The following is a 13181-nucleotide window of genomic DNA, read 5'->3' as shown; positions in this document are numbered from 1 at the left end:
TCTTGGCTTATAATCCTGTTTACTACTCTCTCCAGAAGACATCTTAATTACAAATAATTATGCACTGCTGAGAAACAGTCAATATTGTAGTTTTGTCTTGAAATTCTGTTATCACAATCTATCTCTTCTTGCCAGATAGGAAGGAAGTGAAACATTTTACATTCTAAATTAAGGATTTTGCTAATTTAAAGTTTGGAGATGTGAAATGATTGAAACTGTGGGATGGGCATATCACTTGTATAATGGAAACAGCTGTAACGTAACTTTAGAAAAAAAGTAGTTCCCACTCTGGCTATAAGTCCAGCTGTTTAATCTTTGGCAGGTTGCTTAAACCCTATTACCCTCAGTTGCATATGTGGAAAATAGGACTAAAACTATCTATTTCATAAAGTATTGTAAAGATGAACTGAGATGACATATAAAATAAAAAATGGAAGAGAAAGTGGGCCCAGTAAGTTTTCTGGGCTCCTGGTTTGCATTGCTAGAGAGTTCTCTAGCTTCTTATTTGAAGTAAGGAGCCACCAATACTCATTCCCATCTTTATGTAAAAGTAAGCACGGTGCCTGCCACCCAGTATTTTTCCTCTTTCCTCGCTGCCTCAGAAGCACAGTTGTGTGTTAAAAGAGACAAACACAAGCTCAGACTCTCATTACTACTGGGAAATGTTTTTTTCAAGAGCTCTGGTGGTTTCAACTACACCACTGAATGAAGAGTAGAAAGAAAGTGAATGTGCAGTATCAGTGGTTATGAATGGCTTGAAAAGAAGCAATACAACCAAATGGGACTTTAGTTTAGAATTGGTATTACAAAGCGTTTTAGAAGGAAAGAGAGGATTTCATACCTTCACATAAACGGCCTTGATGAGCAGGATGACTGAAGCAGATCAAGCTTGTTATAATGTGAAACCTCAAGTGACAAAAGATTGGGAGGTGGGGAATGGCTGGATGTGTATTAAGTTGCTGACATCACTCAGTCATAATTGACTTGATGACCCAGCAATGGCAAAATTGACCAATTAGCTATGAGTATACCAACTAGCAAGTAGGTGTCTGTTTAACTCATAAACATGTGCTTTCATCACCTCTTTTTTTTACAAATTGTTGTCTAGGAAGGTGTTATACTCTCCTGTATGGCCAGAGTTAGAAACAATAAGGGTATGTCTCTGGCTTTACAATTATGAAAAATTTGACTATTCTTAAAAACCTTATTAGCAATAAATGAACATCTCATATATGCACAAGCATATCAATGTATATCCAGTACCAACTCTTCACCATACACAATATACTGTAAAAGATGACAAAGTACATGGAATAAGCAAAGTATTACCAGATCATTATTATGTCTGGGAATGTATTTAGACAAGGCATTATGGAAATGGGTTATTTCCTTAGGTTTTCATTAAGAGTGTGGGTAAAATAACTGTTAAAACTGAGTACCAGGCATGATCTGTATTTCTGCTATAAAGTTAATTTCCTATGTGTTTTCTCCAGAAATTAAAGTGAAAATATATTATTTACTAAGGAACTATTATGTGCCCAGCACAGTGCTAAACATTATATAAAAGTAATTTAAGATGGTATCACACTCCAAGAACTTATAATCCTAGGCTGAGAGAGAAAAGGCATAAAATGGTCAAAAAACTATTTTATGTATTACACAGTGCCATTTGTATAATTCAGACTTTGGGAGCTACAAATATTAAAATGTTGTAGAGTGGGTGGAAGCAGAGCAAAGGCCAGTTTCTAATGCCAGGGGCCTGGGCAGAGCCTTTGGAGTAGTGACAGGCCACAAAAAGCACCAATCTTGGGCCTCCTTCCTTGCACTGAGTAGTTTCCCTACGCGTCTAACAGACTGACTTTCACAGTGTTTCCTCTGATATCTTTTCATCATGTTATACAACTGTCATTGAACATATTATCTTTACAAATTGTTGAAAATTTGCTGCTTCTGAAAAAGCTGTTCAATGACAGCAATTTTTTCCCACTTCCCCCACCCCTAACCCTCAGTTATGCTTCTTGGATGGAAGAAGGCTCAGTGTAGGAGAAATCTATAATAATCCTTAGGGGATGGTTTGGATTTCAAATGAAGAGAGGAAGTGGGAACTGTTCCCACTGGTAAAGATGGGGTCAAGTCTTTGATTTCCTCTGCATGTGCTCAATCCAAGCCCAGGGCTTTCCGTACTAGAAATTTATTGGTAAAGATGCTAAGGAAAGTGTAAACCTTAGTAACTGGAAAAGTAGCAATTATGGGGAAATAGGAAATAGGAGACAGTGTAGCCTAGTAGAAGGCTGTAGAGCATAGTGTTAGGGTATTGAGCTCTGGAATCAGACAGACCACGTTTTATCTGTGTAACTTAGGCAAGTTACTTAATATCTCTAAACTTCTGGTTTCTAATCTGCAAAAGCAGATAGTAAGAGTGCCCATCTCAGAGGGTTGTTGAGAGAATTGAATGAGAAAAGGCACAGAGAGGGATTAAAACAGTGTCTGGTCCATACTAAGTGCTCAGTAAATATCAGCATTTATAACATTTTGGAGCCTGAAGGGGTCTTAAAGATACACTAGTCTGACTCCGTTGTTTTAAATGTAAGGGAATGGCCCCGAGAGGTTAAGTGTCTTGCCCATGGCTGAAATATACTGGGAGTATAGAGGTAGAGGTCAAAACTAGAGATACAGCTAAGAGGTCAAAGATGCAGAACCAGCCCATTTTCTTTTTCACAGGGAGAAGGGGAAGACCACAACTATTGTAAATGGAAGGAAACCCTTCATGAATGTATGAGCTGAATTAGTTTGGAGTCTTTGTAGTTACACAGTTGTCCTGCATCATTTTTAATAGTTGTTTGCAGTAGAAAGTACATGACATTTGGAGTTAGAAGAAAGGAGTTCATTTCCCACACTACAGCTTCCTAACTTGACCATGGACATCACATTTAACCTCCTGAGTCCCAGTCTCTTTTATTTTAAAACGGGATGGTCAACTTCACAGAGGGAGAACTATGTATGTAGAAAATCTTTGTAAATGCTAAGGCTTATGGAATATTGCTTCATTATCCAGGAGACGACTCTGGGAGAGCCCCGTGGGGAGGGCTTCCTCCATAGAGAACAAGGGACATAGGAACAATGAACATGTTCCATTGTGAGTGTAGAGCAGATGGTCAGCCTAGCTTCTCATCCATATCTGTCCCATCGTATTTGAACCACAGCAGAAAGCAACTCAAGTGGGTTCACTCAGAGGAAATTGGCTGATTGATAAATTTGAATATGAAGGTTATTTTGTTTTGACAACCTTCTTTAAGGGTGCTTTACTCTAATTACTACTCAGGAATAGAAATAGTCTCATTATTAAAACTTATTATAGATTTGGAAAATGCTCAAAACATAGTCACTAGAATGTTTTCATTTTTAAATTAAAACTCAGAATGTCTCGTGGTTTTTATTCCTGAGAACAAAATCCTCCTTTGGAGCTGCTCCGTTCATTGTTGAATCTATTTTTAGCCATTTTAGATAAGAATTATGATATTATTAGAGTGGGTTAGTACTACAGGTGGCTTTCTTTTTGAATCTAGCAATTATTTGTTACCAATAATTTTGTTTTTGAGTTGATAATACATTAATACAGTTTGAAAGCTCACAGCAGCACAGCAATATGAATGTACTTAACACTGCTGAACTATACACTTTAAAAAATGGTAAAGATGGTAAATTTTATGTTATACGTATTTTGCCATAATTTTAAAGGTTAAAATCAATATAAGGAAAATCAAAACAAAATTCTGCCCTCATCTACTCCAAATTTTGCAGTTCTGTAACATGCATTTTTCTTAATTTATCACAATCTGCCTTGAATTAATGTTATACCATTTCACATATAGTGTGAGAATCTTTCAAAAGTATGATTCCATTTACCCTTCTGCCATCCTTTGTGGTCTTGCTGTCACATATTTTACTTCTACATTTGTTATAAGCCCCACATTGCATTGTTATGGCTTTTGTTTTAAACAATCAATTGTCTTTTAAAGAAATTTTAAAGAGGAAAAAAATTATCCTTTTTAGTTACCTGTATAGTATAGTCACCATATCTAGTCCTCTTCTTTTCTTCCTGGAGATCAGAATTTTTATCTAGCATCATTTCCTTTGTAGTTGAGGTCTTTGAGTAACAAATTCTCTCAATATTAATTTTTCTGAAACATGTCCCTTAATTTTTAAAACACAGTTTCACTAGATGTAGAATTCTAGGGCAACAAGTGTTTCTTTCAGCACTTTAAATATATCATTTCATTGTCCTCTGGCCCCAATTTTTTCCTGATAAGTTAGCTATCATTCTTACTGTTGTTTTTCTGAGTATAAAGTGTCTTTTTTCCTTTCTGGCTGCTTTAAATTATTTTTCTTTATCTTTGGTGTTTAGCAGATTGACCATGATGTGACTCAGTGTGCTTTTCTGATACTTATTCTGTTGGGGATCACTGAACTCTTTGAGCCTGTGGAGTGTTCTTTTAATCAAATTTATAATATTTTCAGCTGATACATCTTCAAAAAATGTCTGCTCTAGTTTTATTCTTCTTTTCTTCCTGGGTAATATTTATATTATATAATATTATAGTACAGTATAGTATAGTATATCAAATCATATATCATCATACACACACACTAAGTGGATATATCAGTGGATCTTAAGGGTCATTGAGATTCTGTTCAATTTTTCTACCTTTTTTTTAGCCCTTCAGTTTGGATGATTTTTTTTAATTTTTAAAAAATTAATTTATTAATTAATTTATTTTTGGCTGCATTGGGTCTTTGCTGCTGCACGCAGGCTCTCTCTAGTTGCAGCGAGCAGGGGCTACTCTTCATTGTGGTGCGTGGGCTTCTCATTGTGGTTGCCTCTCTTGTTACGGAGCACAGGCTCCAGGTACACGGGCTTCAGTAGTTGTGGCATGTGGGCTTCAGTAGTTGTGGCTCATAGGCTCTAGAGCGCAGGCTCAGTAGTTGTGGCACATGGGCCCATTTGCTCTGCGGCATATGGGAAATTCTCAGACAAGGGCTCAAACCCGTGTCCCCAGAATTGGCAGGTAGATTCTTAACCACTGAGCCACCAAGGAAGTTCCCGTTTGGATGATTTTAATGGACCTGTCTTCAAGGTTACAAATTCTTTCTTCCATTGTGTCCAATCTGCTATTAATCCTCTGAAATGAATTTTTTTCATTGCATTTTTTTTTCAATTCTAGGATTTCTGTTTGCTTCCTTTTTAAAGTTTCCATATCTCTCCTCAAACTTTCCATCTCTTCATTCACTATATCCAACTTGTCTTGTGTGTAGACCACTAACGTACTCATCACGGTTATTTTAAGGTCCTTGCCTATTAATTTCAAATCTCAGTCATTTGTGACTGTTTTTATTTGCTGATATTTTTCTTGACTATATATCACATTTTCTGTGTCTTTGCATGTCTAGTAACTTTTTATTGTATATTGGACATGTGGTAGTAAATTATAGAATCTGGACTTTGTTATATTCCCCTGAAGAGTTTTGAAATTTTCTAGTAGATACCTTGGATCACGTGGAATTTGAGGAGGCTTTGTTTTACTTTTGTCTAGGGTTTGTCTATTTCAGTTTTGCTCTTAATCCTAGGGCATATCCCTTAATTCTGGGACACAATCTTTTTTCCTAAGGCACAGCTTTTCTAGTGTTTTAATGGACATCTCAAGATATTTACCAAGCTCCTCTGATGTGGCAAGACTCACACTCCAAACTCTATATCTCCCCTGTGGTGGGCACTAGCATAAAACTCTGCTCCATTTTTCAGCTGTCTAGCTGTTGTTTTTCCCTTGAGCCCTTGATTTTTCACCCACACATGTACAATTCAGAGGTCTTCCAATGATTTGAGAGAAGTTAATACACAGAGTTGGGGCTCATCCCTCTCTGGCTCCCTCAATTTTCAGCCACTCAGCAATCCCACACTCAGTCCTCTGATTTTTAAAACCAAGAAGATAGTGGCTTTCTGTATCAGTTCCAGCTATCTGTACTGAAGTGGAAAGTGCCCTCGGAGGAAAAACTGTATAAACATGAATCAGTCCCAGCCTGGTTCTCTTCTTTTATGAGTTGTAACTCCACTGGTTCCTGTTTGTTTTTATTCCCCTTTCTTTCTTCAGAGCTTATACTTGTTACCTGCTGGTGAATTAGTCCAATAGAAGCCACTCAACCATTACCAGAACTAAACTTTATCTTTGACTTAAGCTACAAATATTTTTGTCACTTAACATATATGTTTATATTTTGCTTAGGAGATTTTTCCCATGTAGAAAATTTTCATTTTATGTATATAAATTTATGGATTTTTATGTTTATGGCTTGTGAATTTTGAGTCTTAATTAGAGGGTCCTTTTCCACTTCAAGTTTATAAAGAAATTCATTCATTGTTTCCTACTACTTAATAGTTTTTTTTACATCAACCTTTTTATTTACTTTGGAGTTTATCCTGAAGAATAAAGGTTTGCAGTATGGATCCTATTTTTTCCAGCTTTTTACCTAATTGTCATAACACCATTATCAAGAAATTTGTACTTTCGCCTATTAATTTCGGTTCTACCTCTATCATATACTAAATTCCTAAATGTGTTTTGGTCTACTTTTATACATGAATCTATTCATGCACCAGTACTGCAGTTTTTCAGTTATTGAAGCATTACAGTGTTTTTACATCTGATAAAGTCAGTCCTTCCACTAAAAATTTGTTATTTTTTAACCTTATATGGCTAATCTTGATTATTTATTTTCTGTTTAAACTTTACAATAAGCTTGTTAAAATAGAAACCAGAGGTACTTTTAATAAATCATGTAAAATTTACAAAATAACTTAGGGAAAAATAACTTCTTTATTGTGTTGAATCTTGCTATTCAAAAACATAATAAAACTTTCCTCTTATTCAGGTTTTAGTATGAGTTCTTATGTAGTGTCTTAAAGTTTTGTTCACATTCATATTTCTTGCTTTGTTTATGCATAGGTATTTTGACTTTTTTGTTGCTATTGTCATTAAGCCATTTCTAATAAACTAGAAAGCTTACTCAAAATCACTTAACTTCCCATTTGTATTTTTTAATTTCAGCCAACAGCTATGAAATAAGAGTGAGTAAAAGTCTACAGAATATTCAAGATGACTTTAACAATGCCATTTTAGTGAATACATCAAAGTTAAATCCTCAGCAAGCTGGTACCAAGGAGATATTTACATTGTCATCAGAGCTTTTCACAAACGGACCTGAACATCAACCTGATGGAGAGACACAAAAAAGCCACAGAATTTATGTGGCAATACGAGCAGTAGATAGGAACTCCTTAAAGTCTGCTGTATCTAATGTTGCTCAGGCATCTCTGTTGATTCCCCCAAATTCTACTCCTGTGTTTGCCAGAGATTATCTTATATTGAAAGGAGCTTTGACAGCAATGGGTTTTACAGGAATCATTTGCCTCACCATAGTTGTAACACACTGTGTTTTAAACAGGAAAAAGAGAGCAGACAAGAAAGAGAATGAAACAAAATTATTATGAACAAATGTGCAGAGTACTTTCCTTCTTAAATATAAGACCTATGGCTTTTGCACTTTACAAAAACAAGCCAATAAAGTCAAATTAACATCAGATTATTAAAAATGATTTGAGTTTTTGTGTAGTATAGATCAGATTTTTACATGGTAAATAGACAAAAAAATCTTTTATACCACTAATGGAGGCGGAAGGGAATTAGAAAACATTTAAGCTTTGGCTATGGACAAAAAAATAAAAGTTATTCTCTAAGGTAATGTGTTTAAAGGCAAAGGCAATGGCAAAATTGAATCAGAGTCAATAAAAGCTTGTCTTATTGAAGACGAAAAATAGCCCAAGTAGAGAAAAGGATGTTAGGCCTGAATGATATAGTATAACTATCTATGTGAAGCAATTGTGTAGTTGCTATGATTAATTTTTAATTCCCCTTTATCTGTTCAGAACAGGTTGCTTGTTAATGACTAAAGATCAAGCTGTATTTTACATATGAAGTGCCTATTGTAAAGTTCCTTACTTCTTTCCATTTGGTTAACTATACTACAGATAGATCCCACTGATAATGCTCAAAGAGATGTTGGTTCACTATAAGAGTTAACCTTAAAATGTAGGCATTATCCTTGTCCCCTGACACTGGTTTTATAACAGAGGCCTATTGAATTTATTGTTTATAACTTTCTACTCTCATCAAAGCAGCTTTCCAAGTTATTTGCCTTGGGTGGTATTCAAGGAAAATGGTTATAGTTCTCATAAGACTTTAGGTAAAGAATGAAAGACATAGTTCTGAGCTTATTTTAACACATATCAATACATAGGTTATATAATTTTATTCAATTTCAAACAAGGAAGCAGTCACAGGGAGAGACTGACCTTTGGAAATTATTAACTGATTCTGTTTTTTTTGTTTAAATAAGACTCCAGGAATCCTTTTCCCACAAAGGATGATTTACCTACAGGTATTAACCTACAGGGGTGGAGGGTGACTAGAGAGAGGCTAGCACACGTCACAAGGAAATAAAAATTATCCTTTATTTAATTTTGCTCTTATTTTTTAAAGATTACTGAGCAATAAAATCACATGCTTTGCATATTACAGAACTTAAAACTTTATTGGATAAATACAAACAACAAAGTGGAATAGAATTGCTTTATAACTAGGACCAACTAAGAATGACAATTAGATTAAGTTTTGGGGGGTGGGGAGGGAATTGTGGGGAGTTGGAACAAGAATGAAAAGAGAGCATGAAACCTTGAGGAAGAGACTCAGAGCAGTGCTGGGGAGTAAAATGACCAGCAAATACCTCTACCTAGGCTGCCTCCTTGCTGTTCATACTACATCCCAGGTCTGGCCTGTCACATGCTGAGTCTGGCAGTGCCTAAATCTTCACAGATTGGAACTTCAAGTCCCCACTTGGCAGTCAGTCCCTCCTCCCTCTATTGCCACTGAGCCTGGTAGCGTGGGATCTGCTTCTCTGTAGCTTCAATGGGCTGGTAAAATACTGAGATGGGGTGTGGTGGGTTTTAAGTCTTAAGTCTTTAAGTTTTCCTCATTTTATAAACAGGAAAATGGAGGATTAACGGAGTAATCTAAAGCATTGTGCTGGCTAAAGGCAGAGTATATAGGAGTAGAGTCAGGTTGTCATAATGCTCCTTCACTCCTGTCTATTTAAGAAGGTGTGGAAAGATGCCAGGGAGTATGCCTACAAATATTTAAATCTTCAAGGTTAATGAGCAGGAGAACAGGTCTAGGCTGAAGGAACAGGGCTTTTTTTTTTTCTTTTCCTCCAATTTTGTCAGTATAGAAATGAACAAATGGCTTTAAGTCCAGAAATCAGTAAATTGGAAGAGGCAAGACTGAGATTAAGGATGTTAAAGTGATAAACTAAAATATATTATAGCAGAGTCGAAAGGGTGTTCTCATCAAGTGAAAAGGGTAAACAAGCTTCAGTGATTGTGAGTGACTGAAGCATTAGACAACAAGAAACATGTGGTAAATGTGGGAAGATAACTGATTTCGAGACCCCAGAAATCGTCAGTAGAACAGAGCCACTGGAAAGGAGGTGACATTGATCCTGAACAAATGATAAGGAATAGAAATAGACAAGAGTTGGGTCAAAGAGAACGAGGAACTGTGAAGCATTGGTCACTAGTGGAATACCACATGAATAGTGACATCACTGAAGATTTGATCCAAGATTGCAAGAGAAGGAAAAAATAGGAGACAGATGCTCAGTTATCTGGGAAAGGAAAGAGAAGCCTAGGGATTGAAGGTGACACAGGCAAGTATTATTATTATCTTCATATGCCAGGATGGTTGTTGTTATCAGTACATAGAAATTTGTTCTGAAAATTGAGGACAATATCCCTTCCATTTTTACCCTATTCTTTTTATGGATAGTAAAAGAAAGTTAAATCTCAGTGAGAGAGAGAAGATTTTTAGGAGATGAATTCACTGAGCAGATTGCTGTTTATGTGTGCAATGCTGACTGCTCCAAAAGTATGTTTGCACCTGCATGTTAGTACTAGAAAGTCTACCAAAAATTATTTTATTTGCTTTAGGCTTTGCCTTCTGCTATAATGTAATTATTTTGGAACAGTTGGTCCCTAACTATATCATTTATTTAAAACAATGTGATCAATCCAATTACACTAATGGCAGAGTTGCTCATATCAAACTAATCTTCTTGCTGATAACAGTAATAACTCTGGAAAAAATATAAAACACAGCTCTTTGAAGGCACTGGACACCAAGAAAAGCAGGTAGAACCTGGAGGAGTTATGACCCTTGAAAAAAGGAAAGCAATCTAGGTGAGATCCACATTTAACCAGCTTTTCCCCCAGAAGGCATTCCCAGTTTGCTCAGAGCATCTGGAAAGAGCTCAAGCAGAAAGCAGCAGTCTTACTGGGTTGAAAAGCCAGACATAAGAGTTCTGGGTTGCTAAAGCAGTGGAAAATTGAGGGAGGAAATCCAAGGAAGGAAGCAACTACAAAAGGGAAGTTCCCAAATCTGCATCCTCTCAATCCTTGGATGAGTCCTAAACTGCAAAGGAATTTAATGGAAAATAAGAGCTTAGCAGCTAAAAGAGCTGAACAGGGTTCAGCAACTGCCCAGTCCTGAGGAGAGAAAATTTAAGGTTCAACCTCACCCAAGTTTTTTTTTTTTTTGGTTTTAACATTTTTTATTGAAGTATAACATATATATAGACGTGCACAAACTGTAAGTGTGCAGATCAATAAATTATCACAAGTGAACATTCTCTGGTAATTACACCAAAATCAAGAAATAGAATATTGCCAGAATCTCAGAAACTTATATCTTAACCTCTCTCTGCAACTACCTCCTCCCCAGTGTTTACCACAGAATGACTTTCTAGCACCATGGCTTAGTTTTTGCCTGTTTTGAACTTCAGATAAATTCAATCATTTGGTATGTATTGTTTTGTGTCTGGCTCCTTTCATTCAACATTACATTAATGATATTCATCCACATTTTGTATACCAGTAGATCTTATTTTTTTATTGCTGTATAATATTCCATTGCTTGGTTATACCAATATATTCATCCTTTCTACTATTGATAGGCTTTTGAGTAACAGCCAATTTGGGATATAATGAATAATTCTCCTGTGAACATTTTGTTATGTATCTATTGGTATTGTGATTTCATTTTCTAAATCAAAGATCAAAATTGGTTGCACCAAAATACAACCTCACCCAAGTTAGAGGGGGTGTTTGTGTTTCCACTGAAACTCTAGATTAGGGGTAAGTATCATACCCACAGACTAAGTGTTATGCCCTAGAACCAAGGGCAAAACTGAAAAAGATCTGCTCTGAAAAAGTCTAAAACCAAGTCTCTAGATAATCAAGATTATATTCACCAATAATTAAACCATTGCTAGAACATAACTCAGAGAAAGATAACATAATACAAAGCCTCTACAACATATCATACACTATATAATAAAACATTAATAGACATGCTGACAAGCAGGAAATGTGTCCCATCATTAATAAGAATAAAAATCTGTCAATAAAAGATGATCCAAAAATGATCCATATTTGGAATTAGCAGATAATTAGTTTACAATAACATTATAAATAAGATAAAGAAATTACAGGAAAAGATAAATATAAGTGATGAATAGAGGAAGAAGTTCAGGAAAGATGTGAAAGTCTTTAAAAAGAAGCAAGTGAGAATCCTAAAAATTGAAAAATACAATATATGTAAAAAAATTTGTAATGGATTAATAACAACAGACTGGTACTACAGAAGAAAGGATCATATGACTTGAAGATATGAAAATAGAAAGCATCTAAACTGAAGCATTTCATTAAAAGAAAAGAAAAAGCCCAAATGACCTGTATGACATTACATGTAAATGATTCCCAGAAGTAGAGGGAGGGACGATAAGGCATAAAAATATTCAAAGAAATATTGGATGAAATTTTTCCAAATTTGATTTAAACTACCAACCCACAGGTCTAAAATGCTCAGTGACCCTAAAATAGGATCTATACAAAGAAAATAACACCTAGGTATACCATAGGAAAGATGACTAACTATTCATCAGAAACAATTGAGGCCAGAAAACAATAAAATGACATCTTAGAGTGCTAAAAGAAACCAACACAGAACTCTATATTGAGCAAAGATATCTTTAAAAATGTAGGCAGATAAATAAAAGCTGAAATAATTTTCACCAGCAAGAAGTACAAAAGAAATGTCTTTAAGCTGAAGGAAAATGATGTCTGGTGTAAATACAGATCTACAGCATGAAAGGAAGATCACTGGAAATGATAAATATGTAGGTAAATATAATACATTATTGGTTTTCTTTACTTAATGCCTTTAAAAGACAATAAATTATTTAAAGTAAAAATAAAAACAATGTATTATGGTATAAATAACATAAAGAAGTAAGATATATGACAATAAGAGCAGAATGGAAAGAAAGGTGACAAATGGAATTATCCTGTTTAAAAGTTCTTACATCATACATACAATATTAATTCAAGGTAGACATAAATTAAGGATGCATATTATAACCCCTTTTGGCACCTATTAGTAATAGAGGAGGGTATATCTAAAAGGCTAATAAATGTGATAAAAGGGAACATTAAGACTACCCAATTAATACAACAGAAGGTAAGGAAAGAGCAAGGAACAAAGAACAGAGGGGAATACAAAAAGCATATAGCAAGATGGTAGACTTAAAGCAGCTAAATTAATAATTATATTAAATATAAATGGACTAAAGTCTTCAACTAAAAAGAGATTTTCAGACTTGATAATAAAGCAAGGCCCAACTATATGGAATTTACAACAGATGAACTTTAAATATAAACACATAGAAATTGAAAGTGGGAAAAAGGAAAGTGGTATATCATGCAAACACCAAGCATAAAAAAGCTGGTGTTAGTATATTATTATAGGACAGAATAGACCTCGAAAAAGGAGAGAAAAAGAGGAATCATTTCAACATAATAAAAAATTTCATCAAGAAGATATAGCAATCCTAAATGTGCATGTACCTATTAATAGAGCTTCAAAATACCAGAAACAAAAACTGCCAGAATAAGGGAGAAATAGACAAATCAACAAGCAAGCTTGGAGATTTAAATCTCCCACTGTCAATTGTAGAGTAAC

General features: G+C 35.1%; 1 protein-coding gene across 4 annotated transcripts in view; it reads left to right on the top strand.

Annotated features, from left to right (window-relative positions):
* CLCA2 (chloride channel accessory 2) overlaps nucleotides 1–10968 on the top strand; it is a 40224-nt gene extending 29256 nt beyond the window's left edge. For all 4 annotated transcript variants that reach the window (XM_082410038.1, XM_082410040.1, XM_082410039.1 and 1 more), the window contains one exon: nucleotides 7101–10968. In XM_082410038.1, the coding sequence (XP_082266164.1) occupies nucleotides 7101–7543 (443 nt within the window). In that variant the 3' untranslated portion in view covers nucleotides 7544–10968. The remainder of the gene's footprint in view (nucleotides 1–7100) is intronic.
* Nucleotides 10969–13181: the final 2213 nt, after the last annotated feature.

This window comes from Balaenoptera physalus (genome assembly GCF_965194825.1).
Source record: "Balaenoptera physalus genome assembly, chromosome: 1".
NCBI lineage: Eukaryota > Metazoa > Chordata > Mammalia > Artiodactyla > Balaenopteridae > Balaenoptera > Balaenoptera physalus.
This window is presented reverse-complemented; position numbering and strand designations above follow the sequence as displayed.